Source organism: Rhinolophus hipposideros (assembly GCF_964194185.1).
Source record: "Rhinolophus hipposideros genome assembly, chromosome: 22".
NCBI lineage: Eukaryota > Metazoa > Chordata > Mammalia > Chiroptera > Rhinolophidae > Rhinolophus > Rhinolophus hipposideros.
In genome coordinates, this window is record NC_138068.1 from 36745211 (window position 1) to 36768582 (window position 23372).

Below are 23372 nucleotides of genomic sequence, written 5' to 3' on the forward strand. Positions count from 1 at the left end.
TCCTAAGGATAAATAAGCATTTTTAAAGTACTTAAAATGCAAGTTTTATTGCAACCCTAGACAATAAGAACTCAGGTGAATGTGGCTCATGCACTGGATCTGAGAGAATCCATCATCAAAAGATTCCAGGACATTCAGAAGATAAAGAGCCACCCATAAACTCCCAACTTGCCTACAGTCTTATCTGATATCCAATAGGCAGGACTGTGGCATCTCTACGGGAGAACAAGCCCAGTCCTAAGGTCACTGGGCTGAGCTACACTGCAATCATTTCAAGGAACTCCTGTGTTTTATGTTTTTACAAGGATTCTTATTTTATTTTATTCTATTATATAATAAATAACTATGTATATAATTATATCTATATGTAATGAATTATACCTATAATTGACATCTCTATACACATCTATAACCTATACAGCTATAATATACATCTTTGTATACCTATATAACTATATTTATAATTATACCTATAATTTTATCTATGTTACCTATGGATAATTAAATCTGTTAATATCTTATTATAGCATGCTTTATCTTATTTTATCATTAGTACTATATCATTGTTTATCTTCTCCAATGAGTATTTTACAAGACTGTGATTGTATTTAAAACAATGCAATCAGGGTCTCTAAATGACAATCTGGTCACCTGAAAGTGCCAGGAAGGGACTAAGGACCTTACTGGTATGCCATCCCTTTATCTTCAACCAGGATGATATGTGCACACAGTGGAGGAAAAGAAAACATAGCACACTCTGGCAGAAATGAGCAGCTATAACTGAATAAACAGGAATTCTAATAGAAATTAATGACACAATCATGACACTATTGTATACATGATTCCAAAACAATTTCAATACTAACTTGGGTGTCACTGGAACTTCGTCAATCATCACATCTCAAGTAAGGATATTATTTTTCCCTTTTAGCTGTACATCTATCTGACACTTCCCCTGGGGTCCAGGAGCTAATTAAGTGCTTCAGTTTAAAAGACCTTTCCTTCTCTCTCCTGTAATGCCACAGCATGAATATGAGGTGTAAGGGGCAACAGAACGAGAAAATATTAAAATGGTATTTGATTAAGCAGAGTAAACAATGGTCAATGGCAACTTGAAGCTAACATCTGTCTCTGAACAAGGCAGGCAAGCAGCCTCCATGTACAGGCAACAGAGAAGTGAGCTCATGCTGCATGCTCCTTTTGTCTACGCCACTTGTGATATCTACTTCTGTTGCAGAGACAATGAGACATTTAATAAAACAAAACAAATAGTGGTGCCTTACTAGAAGAGGAGGAACAACTATCCAGGTGTTTAACACTGCAATGTTCAGGTTCCAATTGCATTTGGCTTTTAAAAGTAACCAAGGAAATAAAAAATGTTCTATACCATCTCTATAAACAGGGCACAGAAAGCTCAGAAGTCTCTCATCTTGAACTGTGCTGGTTTACCTTCACATGATACTATCTCCATAAATAGGAAAGAGTTGGAGAATCTCTGTTATGTATTTGTCAAGCCCCAAACACTCTGTGAATGATTGTGGGAGGTAGGGAGATGACAGATGCTACAGTTTGAATGCTAGGACTGCACATGAGGTGGCACTTGGGATTGATATTAGAATATCAAAAGCCCAACAAATGGAAAAATTACCACTGCAACTGTACCTGGGATGAACAGAAATGGCTTCTGTTATGGTTAATTTTATATGTCAACTTGACTGGGCCACAAAATGCCCAGACATCTGTCAAACATTATCTTGGTGTGTCTGTGAGGGTGTTTTTGAGTGAGATTAACATTTGAGTCAATAAATTGAGTAAAACAGATTGCTCTTCCTAATGTGGATGGGCCTCATCCAATAAGCTGAAGGCCTGAATAAAACAAAAGGCTGACCATCCCTTGAATAAAAGGGAACTCCTCCTGCCTGACTGCTTTGAGCTGGGACATCAGTCTTTTCCTGCCTTGGGACTTGAATGGAAATATTGGTTTTCCTTGGGTCGCAATACTGTTGGTTTTCAGACTGGAACTTATACTATCAGCTCTCCTGGTTCTCAGGCTTTTGGACTTGGACTAGAACTACACATCTGCTCTCCTTAGTCTCCAGCTTACAGACCTTGGGACTTCTAAACTCCCATCATCATGTGAACCAATTCTTTTTTTTTTTTTTTTTTTTTTTAGTTCTTAATACTTTATTGTAATATGAACACTGAAAGTCACCCACTCTGTATATTCAATCTTACCCCATTATTAATTCCTATATAAGTATATCATGGATACATTAATGGTATAACTTATTTTTTTAATTAATTAGATTTATTGGGGTGACAATTGTTAGTAAATTTACATAGATTTCAGGTGTACAATTCTGTATTATATCATCAATAAATCTCATTGTGTGTTCACCACCCAGAGTCAGTTCTCCTTCCATCACCATATATTTGATCCCCCTTACCCTCATCACCCACCCCCCACCCCCTTACCCTCTGGTAACCACTAAATTACTGTCTGTGTCTATGAGTTTTTGTTTCTCATTTGTTTGTTTTGTTCTTTTGTTGTTTTTGGTTTATATACCACATATCAGTGAAATCATAGGGTGAACCAATTCTTTATAATAAATCTCTTTATACACACACACACACACACACACACACATCTTATTGGCTGTTTCACTGGAGAACCTTGACTAATACAGTTTCCAAATCCAAAATAAGTGGTATTTAAAAAAAAAAAAAGGCAGCACTATTTCAGTACCGTGAGTTATATGTAGAAATGCAAAATTCACAAATATATTTAATACCGTATTTCACTATCTTAAGATCATTGTCCAGGGTCTTGGGCATCCACACTAATTTCGTCACCACTCCCATCTCTCATTTAATTGAGTGACAAGCCATGCTGATTCTACCTCCTGTGTCTCTTTAATCCACCCGCTTTTCTCCATCCCAATCGCCATCACATCCTCCTTCAGGCCAGTCATGTCTTACCTGAAGACAGCAACAGCCTGGTCACTGCCCTTCCTGTCGCCTGTCTCCCCTGCTTCCATACATTCTCTCCACAGCAATAAAATCTCATCCCTCCACTCATCTGCTTAAAACACTCCACTGGCTCCTGACTGTCCCTGAATCAGGTCCAAAGTCATGGAGATGACTTCAGGATCTGGCCTTTCCTTCTCTGTCTATTGCCTCACCAGTCTCATCTTTCCACAGTAGATTCATATACATGGGTCCCATACTAGCCCTGCTGATCAGAATATACTGGATGAGTATTTGAGAATCAGTATTTTTCAAAAAGCTTTTCAAGATAATTTCAAATATCAGCCATACAGTTTTGGGAACTTTTGCTTTGGGAATCATGTCCCCTGATCTGTTTCTGCACCAATAGGATTCTGAGCTCTTGGAAGACAGGAACCATATGACTGATACATGGAAGACTGGCTCAATTCAAACTGGGAAGTAGTCCTGAGCATGGACAATGACTGTCACAGTCACAGGACTGCTTGATTAAAGACAGCAAAGACTATGAGCAAGACCACCAGACAGCACATGCTTCCTCTGAAATGCAACAGGGAGGACAGCACAGCCTACACCTTATACACTATCCTTGCCAAAAAGAAAAAAAAATCAAACCTGAACCTCATAGAGCATCTCAAGTTACTGGTTTTCAGAATATGCGAGATTAGAGGATCATGGTGAATAACATCATGGGGATGCAATTAGCAAAACACAAACCGTGAGAATTCAACAGGTAAATGACAAACGGTGGGAAAAAAATGTCACCCCAATAGACTTCAATTAAAAAAAATTAAAAAAAATAAACCTATAGATTATAAGGCTCTTTAGATACATACAACCAGTGCTATGTGTGGATATAAATTGGGTCTTGATTCAGGAACATCTACTGACACAAATGAGAAAATTAGTGTGGCCTGAACACTGATCAAATATTTGTTTCTATTGAGAGATGTTAATTTGGGGGATGTGTGTATGTGCATGTGATAATACTGATACTGTGGTTATGTTTTGTTTTTTTTAAATAATCTCTTGCTTTTTAAGAGACACATCCAAAAATATTTATGGATAAATAATATGACGTCTGGTATTTGTTTTAAAATAATTGTGTGTGTGTGTGTGTGTGTGTGTGTGTGTAGTAGTAGTAGTAGTAGTAGTAGTAGTAGTAGTAGTAGTAGTAGCTAGGGGTATAACTGAAACAAGACTGGTCACATGCTGATTAAATATTACAGCTAGGTGATGTGGGATGGTACACTGGGTTTATTACATTATTCTTTCTGGTTTTGTATGTAGTATCATAAGGAATAAAGTAAAAAAGAAGGTATAGGTCATTGATTTTGGTATCACGATATCATAAAGTTCCTTTAATGTACTGAAGTATGGAAAGCTGAAGATGGTTGTATAACCCATTGCATAGAATTCTGCTAATATAAAAAGACTGCACTCTTTGACTCTAAGAATTCTTTTAACACCACACAGTAAGCAATCAACAGACTGGGGTAAAGGCAATTTCTCTTCTGAGCCAGAGTAAACTGCAAGGGACGGCCAAAGAAGGTCACTCTCTATGAAGGAAAACCAGGGCTATGCCCTTAAAGCTGTTTTTTTTTTTTTCCATGGGAAATTCTAACGACATTTTGATCCTAAAATTAATGTGTTAAAGTCCTTCTGGCTCTTCACATTAACTTGACAGAAGATCATTTCAACTTTTCTGTCTGGCAAAGAACTAAAGGGAATTTAGTTTCAGTACAATAGAAAGTTAAGAGGCAGAGGAAGGGGCAAACTATATTGAGATTTCTTAAGTGATCCTTGAAAAAATGTTTACAAATTATATTGACAGTGTAATTAAACGCAGTAATAGGTCACTTAGAACATCTTAGATATTATGTGCATGAAGGTCCTCTGAACTAAACATCACTGTGGAGAAGTCTTTGTAGTAATACATGAAAACAACAGTGGAAAAGATTTGTACAACTGTTTGTCGATTATATCAGTATTCCACCTAGCTTCTAACCTATTTTATGGTTATATGTGATTACAAAAGATTTCTCTCGGTTTTTCTGTTCAAATGTTTTAATTTGTAAAGGTGGTCTACTGGGTGGACACCTCATTAACTTGCTGATTCTGAAAAGCACTGACTCATGTAGACAAACATCTGTCTTGAGTTTGGAATGAACAACTGAGTAAAAATGGTGCTTGGTAAAGATAAATAAAATAGTGATTTTCAAAGTTCAGAGAAATGAGTGAGCCATTCTCAATGAAATATAAACTATCATAGGCTTAGCAATTGAGAAAAGTTGTCTGAAAAGTATAATTTGTTTAGAGGATGATTTCCTTCCTTTCAGTAAGTTTAACCTCATACTCTCAAGGAAAATGTGTAATACTGTCAAATCCACTCACCCACCAAATTCATCCATCCACTCTTCTTCCCTTCTTTGGTTTAGCAAAGCAATAAAGGGACAGTGGAAAAATAAAGAGAATGTTGGGAGACAGAAATGAAAGAAGAATGGAGATGAGGAAAGGAAGAAGGTTATAAATGTAAGATGATTGCATGATTTAAAGTCAAATGCTTTTTATAGACTTTATTTTTAAGAGAAATTACAGGTTCACAGAAAAATTGAGAGGACAGTACAGCGACTTTCCATATATACCCCTACTCCCACATACACAGAGCCACTATTAAAATCCCACACCAGAGTGTTATATTTGTTATAATCAATGAACCGACACTGACACATTATCACCCAAAGTCCACAGTTTATATTGGGGATCACTCTTGGTGTTGCACATTCTATGGTGCTTTGACAGATGTACAATGACATGTATCTCACAGAGTAGTTTCTAAAACTCCTCTGTGCTCCACCTAGTCATCTTACCCTCCCCCTTAGCCCTGATAACCAATGACCCTTTTACTGTCTCCACAGTTTCACCTGATCCAGAATGTCATATAGTTGGAATCATACAATATATAGTCTTTTCAGATTGTTTTTTTTCAGCTACCAATATATATTAAGGTTCCTCCATGTCTTTTCATTGCTTCATAGATCATTCCTTTTCAGTGCTATCATAATATTTCACTGTCTGGATGTACCACAGTTTATATATTCACCTACTGAAGAATATCTTGGTTGCTTACAAGTTTTGGCAATTATGAATAAAGCTGCTATTCATGTGCAGGTTTTTGTATGGACCTAAGTTTTCAGCTCATCAGGGTAAATAACGAGGAATGCAACTGCTGAATCATATGGGAAAACGTGTTTAGTTTATAAGAAACTTCCAAAGTGGCTGTATCATTTTGCATTCCCATCAGAAATGAACGAGAGTTCCTGTTGCTCCACATCCTCACCAACATTTGATGTCCTTGGTTTTGGATTTTGGCCATTCTACTAGGTGTGGAGAGGTATTTATTTCATTGTTATTTTAATTTGCAGTTCTCTAATGACATATGTTGATGAATATTCTTTTATAAGCTTATCTGTCGTCTGTATATCTTTGGTGAGGTATCTGTTTAGGTCTTTTGCCTATTTTTTAACCATTTTTTTTTTCATTTTCTTGTTGAGTTTTAAAGTTAATTTTGTATTTTAGATAAGAGTCCTTTATCAGATGTGTGTTTTGCAAATATATTTTTCCCCCCAGACTGTGTTGGTTTTCTGATTCTCTAGGTGTTGTCTTTTGTAGAGTGGAACTTTTCAATTTTAATTAAGTCTAGCTAATCAATTATTTCTTTCATGGATCATGTTTTTGATATTATTTCTAAAGGTCATCTAGGTTTTCTCCTATGTTATCCTCTAAAAGTTTGATAGTTTTGTATTTTACATTTAGGTCTACGATCCATTTTGAGTTACTTTTTGTGAAGGTGTAAGACCTATGTTTATTTATTTATTTATTTTTTTGGCATGTGGATGTCCAGTTATTCCAGCACCATTTGTTGAAAAGATTATCTTTGTTCCATTGTATTGCCTTCGTTCCTTTGTCAAAGGTCGGTTGATTATATTTACGTGGGTCTATTTCTGGGTTCCCTATTCTGCTCCATTGAATTGTCCCTACTTTCTCCAATAACACACTGTCTAGATTACTGTTAGTGTATTTTATAGTAAGTCTTGCAGTTGGGTAGTGTCAGTCTTCCAACTTTGTTTCTCTCCTTTAATACTGTATTGGCTATTCTGAGTCTTTTGCCTCTCCATATACATTTTAGAATCAGTCTATCCGTATCCACAGAAGACGTTGCTGGGATTTTGATTGGGATTGCACTCAATCTATAGATCAAGTTGGGAAGAACCGACATCTTGACAATATTGAGTCTTTCTATACGAGCATGGAATAGTTCTTCGTTTCTCTCTCTGTTTCTCTCTCTCTCTCTCTCTCTCTCTCTCTCTCTCTCTCTCTCTCCCTCTCTCTCTCTCTCTGTCTGTCTCTGTCTCTCTCGCTCTTTGAGTTTTGTAGCTTTCCTCTTCTAAATCTTACACATATTTTGTTAGATTTTACTTAAGTATTTAATTTTGGGGGATGCTGCTATAAGTGGTAACATGTTTTTAATTTCAAATTCCGTTTGTTCATTACTGATATATAGGAAAGTGATTAACAATTGTATGTTAACCTTGTATCTTGCAACCTTGCCATAATTGCTTATGAATTCCAGTAAGTTGTTTTGCCACTTATTTTGTATTTTCTGCATACACAATCATGTCATCTGCAAACAAGCTAGTTTAATTTCTTCCTTCTCAATCAGTATATCTTTTATTTCCTTTTCTTCTCTTAATGCATTAATTTGGATTTTAAATGTTTAATTTTAAAAATAAACTCTACATCATTATATGGCAACTGCCATATCATTTCTAGTGTTTGCTTATGTATCTGGCACCTATCTAAGTATTTTGTATGAATTATTTCATCTAACCCTCACAACAACTCTATGAAGTGGGTACTATTATTATACCCATTATTTAAATGAGGAAAATGATTCACTGAGAGGTTAAGTAACTTGTCCAAGGTCACCCAGTCAGTAAGTAGCAGAGCAAGGATTCACGACTAACCAGGATGGCTGGGCTCTACAGTGTATGTTTTTAACAATTATGCTGTATCAATTGAGTATATATTGCAGGCTATATCTTCTATTAGGTGTTTTTCCATGCCATTCTCATTTGATCCCTTCAACAACTCTAAAAGTTAGTTCTTTTTATCCCTGTTTCACATTAGAATAATGAAGTTCAGAGGGGGTAACTTGCCCAATGGCATACTTCAAAGTGGTAGAGCTAGCATCCAAACCGAAGTTTAAGCACGTGCTCTCATTAATTTTTTTTCCCCCAGAACAAATCTGTGCTATTCGCTATTTGATACAACTGTAATTGGTCATTCAACAAACAATTATTAAGGACCCATTAAGGGCAAGATGCTGTTCTAGGCACTGAGGAAAGAAAGGTGAACAAGGTAGCTGGAATACCTGTCCTTATAGAACTTACCTTTTAGGAAAATATAGAACACTTGAAAAACAAAAGAAACCAACCAACAAAAGTTCTCCAACCACTGCTAAGTGCTGTAACCTGGAAGCAACCGGGGGGAATCCGGGGTAGCGCTGCTTCCACTTGGGGGCAGGCCGCTCTGAGGAGAAGATAGCTGAGCTGAGAGAGCTGTTGTAAGCTTGGAGGTGTTTCAGCTGACTTACATTACAATCAAGAAAGAAATGAAGATCCTGATTGCCAGTTTAGAGTTTAGATTGGAAGCACAATGATGGGGAATAGTAGTTTTACTTTTAGTGTATGTTGAGGCACTGAGTTGTTAGCCATCCCCCATAGAGGGTGCCATTTTGGAAAGGAGAGGAAGAAGAAGAAAAATGGCAGAGAAACTGTTTGAGGACAGGTGCTTCCTTCCCCCTTCCAGACCCCCATCTGGGTTTGGAAGTTGTTACTCCTCTTGGAAACATCTGTTTTAATTTTGCTTTCTTGTTAAACTACTAGTAATTGCTCATGGAAACCAAAGTGGGATTTTCCCTCCAGTTGGACACTCACATTCTTTGATGTGATCATAAAACACCAACTTACATTGATACTGTAATGACTTCTGTTGTATAAAATGATTTCTGGCAGTTTGCCTGTAGAGTTCCTTCTTTCCCATACTTCCTTCTCCCCTTTTATGGCATTCCTTACTTCCAGTATACTATATATGCTTTCTCATATAATTCCAACAATTCTAAGGAGTAGATATTATTTCTGCCATTTAATAAGAAACTGAAGTTTGGCGCGGGGGGAGGGAAGCAACTCGCTAAGACCACACAACATTGGTATATCATACAGCTGGGTTTCAAACTGAGGTCTGACTCTAGAACCTCCTACATTGTTCCAGTCAACATCAAATTTCCCATCTCCTTCCCAATTTAGCCCTAGGATCACAGCATTTTCAGATCCTCTGACTCCACAAAGCTCCAAGATGGAACAACCAAACTGCAGCTGAATCTTCTCTAACATATATAGTCACTGAACTCCCCTCAAAAATGCTTTGCTACTAACAGTGGTGATAATGGACTAATCCCTGCTAATATAAATAACCAGACAACCAGAAGAAAAAAAGCATAGATGAGGAAGAAAAGGATTCTTTCTATAAGGTATTTCTTAAAATCTCTGTGCATGTTTGATAATGGTTCTACCATTACTCATTTCGTAAGATCAGCAGAGAGTAGATAAAAAGAATGTTACATTAAGCATAGAATTGCTAGATATCTTTTAGACAGCCAAGTGAATGAGAAAAACTCAAGGATTTTTCACCTTCTGAAATTTACTTTGAAACTGAAAGGACTCAACCTATAAAATGTCTAATTCAAATTATTCTATTGTTGGAAATTTAAGGTTTGAAAGTAACGTAAAACTAAAGTAGAATGAGACACTGCTGTTTGTCAGAAAAGCTAGGCTGTCTGTCTTGCAGGCACCATAGCCAGAAAAATGACTCCTAGCAGTGGGGGGTAGTGGTGGTAAAGGTACATCAATACTGATACCCTATATTTGGCAGATAATGCAGTTGAACGATTAAGACTTTATTTTGAAAATAACTCTTCATTTATTTCATTGTTCCTTTTATAAAGGATGATACCCATAAATTCTAGGCATCCCTTTATTGTAAGAAAAAGAAAAGAAAAATAGCTGGGAAGTGTCCTGGTACTCACAGTTAAGCTACAGTGTTTTCCTGTCAATCTTAAACAATTTCAAAGAATACCAACACCAGGCAAGGCTACTCTGTGATGATGAAGAAAACAAAGGGAACAAAAACAAACAAACAAAAAACCTCCATAATCATGTCTGAACATAGACAAAAACATGAACATTGCACACACCACGGGTAAGATCAAATATCTTACAATTCTGGCTAATATGGGTGACAGCTACTTTCTTTTTTAATCAATCACAGTTTTAACCTCACTCTGTTCTTCTTGCCTTCTAGATAAGCATTATTAAAACATACAATCACAGAATTAGCCCAGCATCCAGTCCAGTGCAAAGCCCCTCGTCTGTGCAATCTCCCCAAAATCACCGAAAACAAGCTTAAATCCTGTCATAAATTCTTTGTGACAACTTCTTGTTGAGATGCCCCCATGCTTCCCATGGTATGTTCTCCCTTAGTGCAGTGAGTCAATAAATGTAACATTGTTTAAAAAAAACAGGTGTATTTCTGGGGGCCGTTGCTGAAAGGCATTGACACTTCTATTTTTTCACAGACATAATCTCAGGGGATACATCAGGTGAGATGGGGATGTCATAGTGGGCAGTCTTGCAGTCAGTGACCTGAGAGACATGCAAAGAGAACTAATCAGCTGTGAATAACAGCTACGTACATGTGGAGGAACTGTGCTCACTGCACAATGATCCTAGGCCTTTCAATATTTCCACACTGGACAATAGCTTGACCTTGATTAAATCATCAGGATGCATTTCTACTTTTCAGATTATAATTTTACAGGCTGAAAAAAAAGGTTGGTGTTAGAGCAAGAGATTCCTGGTATTTCCCAGGAATCACCATGGATAAGAATACTCACGTAATGCTAGTGTCTTTGCCCTCAGAAATTGATTTGCAATTAGATGTGAGCAACTCAGAAATTCATAGTACACTTTATGCCTGCTGGTGGTGGAGCTCTTTATCCTTCCTTGGCTCTTAAAGCAGATGCACTGTAAGGCTCCATCACTGTTGTCATCACCACCACCATCATCACTATCATCATCATACCACTTAACACTTCTGAGTGATGTACACCATCCCATTTAATCCTCAAGTCAACTCTAGGAAGGTAGTGGCATTATTTATCCTCATTTTACATATAAGGAAATGAAGCAGTGACAGTAAATGATTGCAAAGGAGCAGTACCAGGATTCAAGACCAGGATGATCTGCTCCAAGGTCCACACTCTTAGCTACAACATTACCTTTTATCCTTCTTAATAATGCTTTCGCTCTGAGATGAAAATTGGGAGAAAGAAAGAAGTGGCCTTAGGTTGCTGCATGCTCTAGTACTTTCAAGAAAATTTCCTAGAATTTCTCAAGTTCTTACTTCTACAGACGGTTGCATTATTCTTGAAAGCTTTATAGTTTTAGAGGATTTCTCTTGTTTTCATTAGTTACTCATTGAAATGATAGACTATTAAGGTGATTAGCAGAAATGTTTCCAAGTAGATGATGATGTTCTCTGGACTTAGTAAACAATAATGTTCCTCTTATCAATCAACAAAAACTAAACAAAAAACTCATTAATTTGGGGCCAATGTCGGCAGATTTTCTGATAATTCAATGAATAACTCAATGAATGTGAAGCACATGTGCAATATCATGGGAGATTAAGAATTGAATTAGATGTCAATTCTGCCTTCAAATAGTTAAAAAATACAAGAGGGAAGACTGGAGACACAAACATACCTTTGATACAAGCAAGAAAGTGACAATAGTCTTTTTTTTTTCAAAGTTAATTTTCTCTTTTAATAAGAACAAGGAAATTATTAGGGGAAAACCCAAGAAGTTTCTTAAAGTATTTGAGAATAAAATTATGTTGTTATTTAGTTTTAGAAAAAAGACATTTTTGAGAGGAAAAGGTCTTTATACTTTAAATTACAATCTGAATTAGGTTTAATCACTGGGGGAAAATTAGTTTCTCCATCAAAAGATAAATTTTTGTTATTAACATTTTTACTGTGTATAGCTGGGATATTGATTTTGAGGGGCAGATTGCATGTCCTAATCAGGTCAGAGTGGTCAAACATTGCCAGTGGGAGCAAGGAGACCAGCTCAGTCTCCTCCAAGGTCCTGTTATTCCTCTTTTATACTTCTATGGGTTCCTGTCTATTTTTCAGTTTTCTGAAGAGCAGAAGAAAGTTCCCTGATTCAGTTTTGGCTGAGTAAGCTGGTTCTCTATGAAAGTCGCTGCCTCCTGAGTAAAGCTGCCTTAGTGGGCTGTATTGGCAACACAGGAGATGGAGCAGTTTCCTGTGTAGTAGTCGTCTTGAGTTCTAGAATGGTGTCCTGCCTAGTTTTGGAAAGGTAAACCTTCCCACTTTCTAAGATACCTCTGATTTTAAAAAGAATTTCCCCCCAAACTGACTGGTGCCCTCAGGGTCAAAGTTCATCAATTCCTGAGCCAGGACATTGACAATAGTTTCAAAAGAAGTGAATGTGTTGTTTCATGGACATTCTAGAACAGTGCTACTCAAGGTGTGCTTTGTGGTTTAGACACTATTGTTGCAATTTAACACAGTACTTTCATGTCTGTTGGTCTACATATATTAAAAAAAAGAAGAATTGCACTTGTATTTTGTATGACCTTATCTCATTTTCTCATTTCATGTTTCTAGCAGTTAATTCTCATTCATTTTGCAAAACGACTGATAAATGATGAAGTGTAAATAACTGGTCCTTTACCACTGCAGTTTGAGAAGCATATATTCTAGAGATACACAGTTTAACTCGGGATGTTTAAGGCCTATTATTAATAAATACCATTGCACACTTTACTTATTAGAACTCAATTTGAAATCCATTTGGATATACATATAATATACTATATGTATTTTTATACATAATATTTAAAGTAACAAAAATCTCTTTAAAGATATTCTGGTGGAGTCTTTAGGGTTTTTTTATGGAAAGAATCATGTCGTCTGTAAAAAGTGAAAATTTGACTTCTTCATTCCCAATTTGGATGCCTTTTATTTCTTTCTCTTGCCTGATTGCTCTGGCTAGGACTCCCAAACAATGTTGAATAACAGTAGTGACGGGGAGATCGCTGTCTTGTTGCTGATCTTAGAGGGAAAGCTTTCAGTTTTTCACCTTTAAATATGGTATTAGCTGAGGGTTTGTCATATATGGCCTTTTTATGATGAGGTACTTTTCTTCTATACCCATTTTATTAACTGTTTTAATCATAAATGGATACTGTCAAATGCTTTTTCTGCATCTTTTGATATGATCAGATGATTTTTATCCTTTATTTTATGCGGTGTATCACATTGATAGATTTGCATATGTTGAAACATCCTTGTGCCCCTGGAAAGAATCCCACTTGATCATGTTGCATAATCTTTTTAATGCATTGTTGTATTTGATTTGCTGGTATTTTGTTTCGGATTTTTACATCCACGTTCATCAGAGACTCTGGTCTGTAGTTTTCTTTTTTGTGTGTTTCCTTAGCCAGCTTTGGTATCACGGTAATAATGGCCTCATAAAGCAAGTTTAGATGTATTGGCTCTTCTTCAATTTTTTGGAAGAGTTTCTGAAACTCTTCCAACGGTCAGGTGTTAAACCATTTTTGGATGTTTGGTAGAATTCACTAGTGAAACCAATTGGTTCTGGGCTTTTACTTTTTGGGAGGTTTTGATGATTGTTTCAACTTCCTTGTTGTTAATCAGTCTATTTAGATTTTCCAGTTCTGCATGATTCAGTCTAGGAAGCTTATATATTTTTAAGAACTTGTGTCTTTCTTCTAGGGTATTGAATTTGGCGGCATATAGTCTTTCACAGTATCCTTGTACGGTCCTTTGTATTTTGTGTTATATATCATAACTTCTCCTCTTTTGACAATAAACAAATACAGTAAAGCTGCAGGATACAAAACCAATGTACAAAAATCCATTGCATTCCTATATACTAACACTGAAATTTCAGACAAAGAAATGAAAAACAAAGCAATTTCTTTTGCAATTGCAACTAAGAATACCTAGTAATAAACAAAACAAAAGATATGAAGGACCAATACACTGAAAACTATAAGACATTATTAAAAGAAATTAAAGAAGACACAAACAAATGGAAAGATACCCCATGTTCATGGACTGGAAGAACCAACATAGTTAAAATGACCATATAACCTAAAGGAATATACCGATTTGATGCAATCGCCATCAAAATCCCAATGGCAGAGATGTCATCAAAATGGCGGTGTGAGGTGAGCCTCTGAAAATCTCCCCTAGAATTTATAACAAACTGAACTATAACTCCACAAAGGACTTCTTGCACAGCAGACAGGCAAGACAAAGAGGCTCATTACTGAATTCACCTAAAGATGGGCAAATCACGCGAGTGGGGGAGGAGGGAAAGGAGAAGTGTGGACACGTAGCCGCACGGGCGCAGGACGCAGACCCAACTCAGTGCTCCAAGCTCGCTGCATCCCAGAACTACCGCAGCTGCAGGAGAGGGAAGAACTTGGACTGCTAGGGCTCCGCTTATGGCCCACAGGGCTGAGGGGGCAGCATATAACATGACTGAACCCAACGCTCATGGCAGAGACCTCGGAGAAAAGACTGAGGGAAGAAGGCTGAAAACTGTGGTTTAAGCCGTCACTGCCGAGCAGAGAAAGGAAGCCTTAGGCACTGAGATTAGTAGCCTCCTCCCTACTCTCCCAGAGCTTGACCCGCCCCCACCTACCCAGTGCTGGAAGCAGAATACTAGCAGTGTCTGATGAAAAGAACAGAATATTTACAGTTCTGAGAACTGTGGACTGCAGACACAAATTCATAGCCCAACTAGTTCCAGCAAAGGGGTGGGAGCTGTGGAAGCAACACTGAGTGTGGTGGTGGTCACCGCCATTGCTCTGGGCCACCTTTCACAACCCAACGCGCCCCTGGCCCCACCTATCTGTGTGGATCCCTGCAGGAGTAAACAGAACTGCTGAAACATACGGGCTCTGAATCTGGTGCAGGAAGAGTTTTGGAACTTCAAAAGCTCTCCGCATCCCCACAGGGAGGAGGCACCCCATGATCCAGGCAAACTGTTAAGAGAGGAGAAGCCTGCCTTCCAGGGAATCCCCCATTGTGTGAGAAGCTGGAATAGTGCAGAAAAAACATAACACTAAAATGTGAGAGAGGAAAAAAGGCTGCAGTCGGAGAGAAAATAAAATGTTCTACCAACACATAATGGAAAACAAAAGAAAGACCTCTTCCTATCAACCTGTTGCAGAACCCACTCCTGTAGATGTGTGGTAAGAGAAATAATAAATCAGTAATCACCATGAATAACCAAGGCAACAAGACAGCTCAGAAAGAAAGTGAACAGTCTCCAGAAAAAGAACTTAAATATATGGAAATATGTGACTTAAATGACAGAGAATTCAAGATTGCAGTTCTGAAAAAACAACAAGATGCAAGAAAAAACAGAAAGGCAGTTTAATGAACTCAGAAACACAACCAAAGAACAACATGAACATTTTACCAAAGAGACTGAAATTAAAAAACAAAACAAAACAAAAAAAACACAACCAAACAAACAAACAAAAACAAACAAACAAAAAAAAACAAATAGAATTTCTGGAGATTAAAAACTCAACAGAAGAAATGAAGAATGAAATAGCCCATTTAGGTAGCAGAGTTGAACAGATGGAGGAAAGAATCAGTGACATCGAAAATAGAAACCTGGAAATGACACGGATGAAAGAAGAAAGAGACTTAAAACTTTAAAGGAATGAAAAAACTCTACAAGAACTTTCTGACTCCATCAGAAAGAGCAATATAAGAATAATGGGCATACCAGAAGAAGAAAGAGAGAAGGGAACAGAGAATATATGCAAACAAATAGTTGGATATTCAAAGATATTGCCTTCCTAGGCTGTATTTCTAGATTTTCCTACGAAAATCTGAACAGACTGATCACTAGTAATGAAATTGAATCAGTCATCCAAAACCTTCCCAAAAGCAAAATCCGGGACCAGATGGCTTCACTAGTGAATTCTACCAAACCTTCAAAGAGGATCTAATACCAATCCTGCTCAAACTCTTCCAAAAAATTGAAGAAGAGACAGTACTCCCTAACTCATTTTATGAGGCCAACATTACCCTGATACCAAAACTTCATAAGGATAACACAGACACAAAAGAAAACTACAGACCAATATCTCTGATGACTACAGATGCAAAAATCCTAAACAAAATTCTAGCAAATTAAATGCAACAATGCATTAAAAAGATTATTCATCATGACCAAGTGGGGTTCATCCCAGGGGCACAAGGATGGTTCAACATATGCAAATCCATCAATGTGATAATTCACACAAACAAAAATCATATGATTACATGAACTGATGCAGAAAAAGCATTTGACAAGATACAGCATCCATTTATGCTTAAAACACTTAATAAAATAGGTACAGAAGGAAAATACCTGAACATAATAAAGGCCATATATGACAAACCCTCAGCTAATCTCATATTTAATGGTAAAAAACAGAAGGCCTTTGCTCTACCTTCAGGAACAGGACAGGGCTGTCCCCTATCACCTCTGCTTTTCAACACAGTGTAGGAAGTCCTTGCCAGAGCAATCAGGCAAGAGAAAGAAATAAATGATATCCAAATTGGGAATGAATAAGTTAAATTGTCACTCTTTGCAGATGACATGATGCTATATATAGAAAACCCTAAAGACTCCACCAGAAAGCTATTAGAAACAATCAACGAATACAGTAATGTGGCCGGCTACAAAATCAACATAGAAAAGTCCATTGCATTCCTATATACTAACAATGAAATCTCTGAAAAAGAAATAAAAAAACGACAACAAAAAACAATTCCTTTTGCAATTGCAACAAAAAGAATAAAATACTTAGGAATAACCTTAACCAAGGATGTGAAAGACCTATATGCTGAAAACTATAAGACATTTTAAAAAGAATTAACATAGTTAAAATGGCCATATTACCCAAACCAATATACAGATTTAATGCAACCCCCATCAAAATCCCAATGGTATTTTTTAAAGAAATAGAACAAAAAATCATCAGATTTGTTTGGAACCATGAAAGACCCCAAATACCCAAAGCAATCTTAAGAAAAAAGAACAATGCTGGAGGTATCACACTCCCTGACTTTAGCTTGTACTATGGGGCTGCAATAATCAAAAGAGCATGGTATTGGCAGAAAAACAGACACATATACCAGTGGAATAGAATTGAGAAGCCAGAAATAAAACCATATAAATATGGACATACAATTTTTTACAAAGAAGCAAAAAACACGCAATGGAGAAAACACAGCGTCTTGAATAAATGGTGCTGGCAGAATTGGAAAGCCATGTACAAAAGAATGAAACTGGACTGCTATCTGTCACCATGTACCAAAATTAATTCAAAATGGATCAAAGACTTAAGCATAAGACCTGACACAATAAACTGCATAGAAGAAAACATAGGTACTAAACTTATGGACCTTGGGTTCAAAGAGCATTTTATGAATTTGACTCCAAAGGAAAGGGAAGTAAAAGCTAAAATAAATGAATGGGACTATATCAAACTTACAAGCTTCTGCACAGCAAAAGAAACCATTGACAAAATAAAGAGGCAACCAACTGAATGGGAGAAGATCTTTCCAAACAGTGCCTCCGATAAGGGGTTAATATCGAAAATATACAAGGAACTCATGCAACTCAACAACAAAAAAACAAACAACCCAATTGAAAAATGGGCAGAGGACCTGAACAGATATTTCTCCAAAGAGGACATACAAATGGCAAATAGACATATGAAAAATGCTCAACATCACTAATCATCAGAGAAATGCAAATAAAAACCACAATGAGATATCACCTCACTCCATTCAGAATGGCTATCATCAACAAGACAAACAGTAACGAGTGTTGGAGAGGCTGTGGAGAAAAAGGAACCCTCATACACTGTTGGTGGGAATGCAGACTGGTGCAGCCGCTATGGAAGGCAGTGTGGAGGTTCCTCAAAAAATTACAAATAGAATTACCATATGACCCAGCAATCCCTCTCCTGGGTATCTACCCAAAAAATCTGAAAACATTTATCCATAAAGACATGTGTCCTCCAATGTTCATTGCAGCTTTGTTTACGGTAGCCAAGACATGGAAACAACCAAAACGTCCTTTGATAGATGAATGGATAAAGAAGTTGTGGTATATATACACAATGGAATACTATTCGGCAGTAAGAAAAGATGAAATAGGACCATTTGCGACAACATGGATGGATCTTGAGAGTATAATGCTAAGCGAAATAAGTCAGACAGGAAAAGCAGAGAACCCTATGATTTCACTGATATGTGGCATATAAACCAAAAACAACAAAAGAACAAGACAAACAAATGAGAAACAAAAACTCATAGACACAGACAATAGTTTAGTGGTTACCAGAGGCTAAGGGGGGTGGGGGGAGGGAGATGAGGGTAAAGGGGATCAAATATATGGTGATGGAAGGAGAACTGACTCTGGGTGGTGAACACACAATGGGATTTATAGATGATGTAATACAGAATTGTTCACCTGAAATCTATGAACTTTACTAACAATTGTCACCCCAATAAACTTTAATTGAAAAATAAATTTAAAAACTCCCAATGGCTTGATAGGGCAGATCCATATGATGTCACTCATATTTAGGATGTAAAACTGAAAGCAACAAATGATCAAGACAAACAAAAACTCATAGACACTGACAACAGTCTATAGGTTAGCAGAGGGTTAGGGGGGAGTGACTGTGGTAGAAGAGGATAAAGGGGTCAAATATGGTGATGGAAGGAGAACTGACTCTGGGTGGTGAACACACACTGCAATACATAGATGACATATTATAGAAATGTACACTTGAAACCTATGTATTATTAACCAATGTCACCCCAATAAATTTAATAAAAAATAAGATATTCTGAGTTTATATTCTTCAATAATTCAGATAGGAAATAAATTTACATAGGAATAATGTGACAGCAAGCATACATATATGCTTCAAACATAAACAAAGCCATAAGCAGTTTAGACTCAGACCTCTGATGAGCCATAAAGTAATTATTTAAAAATCAACAATTACAATAAATATCTTTCTTTAAAAAAACCATAAGGTTATAATGAAAGGCCATCTCTATAGTCATGGTCAGTTAAGAGGTGAGGGAAAGGGATGCTGTGTCGCTCTACAGTTTCTTCAGTTCTAGGATACTGCTTGGCACAGACTAGGTGCTCAATGAATGCCAAAGAAACAAAGTGTTATTTAAGACTAAATAATCAGGCACTGGATCCTGGTTAACAGTGTAGTGATAATGGTGGAAGATGATGTTTCTTCAAAAGAAATGACATTTCTTTACAGAAGACCCAACTCCATTTCAAACTTAGAGCATACTGATTATTAAGAGAAGGGGCTTGCTCTGAAAGAAACCCTACTATGAACTGAGGCTTCGCCACTTACTAGCTACATGACTTCTTTTATCCTTCCCAAGACTTAATTTCCTCACCTGTAAAATGGAGATAATAGAGCTCAAGCTAGTGAGGAGAAGCAAATGACATGATACATGAAGCGTTCTGCTCAGGCCTGGCACTTAGGAAACAAGCAGGAGTATTAAGCGGATGAATATGAATTGCCAAGGTGGCATCATTTTCAACCTACAGCAATGGCAGTTTCTTATGATTCAGTTTAATTAATAGTAATGATATCTGGCTAGTAATAGTAAAAAGCACCTTTCTGCTCAAAATAACTGTCAGAAAGAGATTAATAGATTCTTTTCCTGTTACCCCCACAGCCTCATCTACCAACTTTTGGCTCCTAGGTAAAGTCTGAGTTACAAGAAGGAATATATGTTTCGATTTCCTTGCAAGTCACACATGGGGAGTGCTGCTGCCATAATCCTCTGACTTCTGGTGGCAGGGTCTGCCCACAACATGCACAATTACACTGAACTGGTTCCAGCCAGCAATAGGAGGATCTACCCATGTTAGAAATCTTCAAAGATCCCATGGTGTGAATCTTTGATTTGAGCATGAGATGCAAATCACTAACAGGCCGGGTTCCAGAAAACTGGCTCCAGGTATAAACTGAAGTTGGCCCCATAACTGTGTGGGTGCACCTGATACACGTTTATTATAAGAATGCTGACAGCCACGTTTATACTCCTCCATTGATGATCAGCATATTCTTACTCCTGCCTTTCATGGTGCAGTTATGTCCAAAGCTACAGTCCCTGGGCCCTCACACTGCTACCACCAATACTACCACACATATAGCTAATATTCCTCTCTCTAATGGAAGAAAATTAATCTCCGAGATAGCCCATGACAGTTGGAAATTTCTGCTCCTAAAAATAATCATTTTTGTAAATAATTGTTTTAAAAGATTTAACTTATATAACTTGGAAAGTGCCAACATGGTATCTGTGTCTTTAATGTGAAAACATTTTATACTTTTGGGTGATAAACTCAAACACAAGGTCCAAATCTTGGAAATATTTAATAGGAAGGAAGGTCAAAACACAACTGAATGCTTGCTTAAAACACTGCTTTATACAGCTGACTGTATAAACCTTATAAAAGGTTAGGAGGCTTATAACATTGCATTTCTGGATTCCAAAATTTGTGACACAGTTCTGAGCACACACTATGCATACTAGTGTGTACCAGTGCAAATGTGTTCTAATGAAACTGTCTGTATTTCTGTGTATCTCTGTGTTTATGTATTAAGTTTTACCTCCAGGTAGTTTCACATAGAAATTGAAACATATGTTCTTAGAGGGAAAGAAATGTCTCATTTATATTCCATATAATGCCTAGCACCATCTCCAGCATGTATTAAGAATTCAATAAACGTTGAATTAAATGGAATAGGAAGTTCAAGAAAAGTAATTTTGTTAATTTCCACATGAAAATGCTCTAAATGAAACAATGATTTCTGATGTTAGTTTAAAAAAAAAGAAAGTCATAATAGTTGCAGGAAATTAACTCAATAATTTTGGATTAATTTTCCATTAAAGTGAAACTGAGTTATGCTTGCTCCCTGAAAAGAACATTCTAAGATTTAACAGTCAACATTAGATGAAATACATTTAATTTGAAACGTAAGTGCCTATTTCTATGAGGTGTGAAATCCATTTTATATAGTCTAATGCCACAGGTAAATAAGAGACAGGCAACAGAAGAGATCCTCGTATGGGTAGAGACATTAACACAGAATTCTTTTCATCAACAGTTGATGGCTTAATGGGGCTAAGTGATTAAGTAGGAGTACTGAAAGAACAAACGTGGGTCCATCTGAAGGTGCCAAGAATGAAAGCGTGCCCTGAACTTTGTTCTTACTCTGTTAGCTGGAATGGAAAGACAAGAGTCACCGAGAGCTCTGCTCACAGATGCACAGCACACAGAATGCCCATCTGTTGTAGCACAGCTGGGCACCACGTGAATTTCATTAGAGCCCTGAGCAGCTAGGAATGACAATAGTCTATTTTTTTGGTTGTTTATAGACTTGATTTTGTATCCTATCATTCTCTGTGTTTCCATTAAAGGCAAGTCTAGACCACTGAGGTAGATAAGGATTAGATAAAGAAAACCATCACTAGTTTTATTGTTATTTTTTAATTTCTTGTATGATACAATCAAACCTTTAAGAGAACTTGATCAAGCAGACTCACCATGATAATCTTTCCCTTGAAGACAAATTCTTCAGTTGGATAATAGGGTCATGCCATCTCATAGGATGATTTTTAGAAGCCTGCAATGACCCATCTGAGGTTCAGTCTTAATAGTTCCAGGACCTCTTAAAATGTGCAACTCTACAGTTTAACTCAAATACATGTAAGCATGGCCACACCCTAAAACTTGTGTTTCCTCAGAGTAGTTCCGTATTAAGGATCTCAAAACTCTAAAATGCCCTTCATGGACCACAGTCTCCTGGTCTTCAATTTCTCCATGTCCCTCACTTCACCCCCTTTGCTTTTTTTCACTGGAATTTCTAGCCTCTGGCACATTTCCTAATTTTTGGTTCACTGGCATTAAGTGGACACCTTGGGTAACCATTTCAAACTGGCTGTCATGGGGACTGGGAATAACACCTAACTTTTATGTAGCACTTCACAATTCAGAAAGGGCCCTCATATTTTATTTCATTTACAATAGCTCTTATTATGTCTCTTAAAGTAGCAAAGGGGACTTTAAGAAGCCCGCTGAAAGCTTGCTGACTCAAGATTATAGTGAGCCATCTGTAACCTTATACTGCTGTCTGCTTCAGTGACTCATAATGTCAAGAGTAGCAACAACCTAGGATGGCCTATGAATGTTCCTCAGCACACAGACCTGCCACATTAGCATCAGAACCCAACCAAGTAAGCAACTCTATCCTGAAAAGGAATACAAACAATATAAAGCAGTCTATAATGTGCACTGGCAGTGAGGCCGTCAGAAAAACAAGTTGTCCTGAACCAAAGTTCTACATGTAGCTGGCTCAGAAGACTAAGTTAAAATAAACCAAACAAAACCTAACCATGACTAAAATAGATGTGTGTATTTTTTCTTCCAACTATTCTGAAAAAGTAACAATGATGCAATACTATAAATCTTCAGTTAATTAATTCAAGTTTTTTTTGTTTTTTGTTTTTTGTTTTTTTTTTTTTTTTTTTTTTTTTTTTTTTGCAGCAAGCTCCATACGCTCATCCTGTGTTACACACCATCTGTCTATGGTGAATGTTTAGTTCTCACCCACAACCTGCTTCCTAACCCTTAGAATGAAAGTATCTCCTTAAAAATCAGAAAAATATTCTGTTAGACCATAGGGGGATAAGAGCTTATATTTTAAATAAATTGGTATCATTACTTTATAATCTACTGCTGCCATCTTCTGTATTAATAAAGCAGTACCTTCACATTCATGAACAAGAGTAATAGTGATTAATAGGAATAATTCTCACTGGTCAATCAGATGGCAGATTTTCTATACACAGAGAAAGAAAAGTTTCATTCTGTTACCTCTAAGTGGCTCCGCCTCTCAGCAATCACACGTTCATCCTTATTTCCAAATAGTTTCTTTGGAGGGAATTCAAGGGTAGCAAGCTGAAATACATATTTTATAGGAGATGTGTTAAAATTACATCTGTGATCACTGAGCTATTATTAATCTATTATTTGGATACTCTATCATGGGTTAAAAAGAGA

At 37.0% G+C, this 23372-nt stretch overlaps 1 protein-coding gene across 6 annotated transcripts in view; it reads right to left on the minus strand.

Moving 5' to 3' along the window:
- The window catches only part of KIF16B (kinesin family member 16B), a 292760-nt gene that overhangs the window by 17310 nt on the left and 252078 nt on the right, over window positions 1-23372 (minus strand). For 4 of the 6 annotated variants that reach the window (XM_081033488.1, XM_081033487.1, XM_081033500.1 and 1 more), the window contains one exon: window positions 23187-23270. The exons of the other annotated variants lie outside the window; for them this stretch is intronic. In XM_081033488.1, coding sequence (XP_080889614.1) covers window positions 23187-23270 — 84 coding nt within the window. The remainder of the gene's footprint in view (window positions 1-23186; window positions 23271-23372) is intronic. 6 annotated transcript variants of the gene reach the window in all.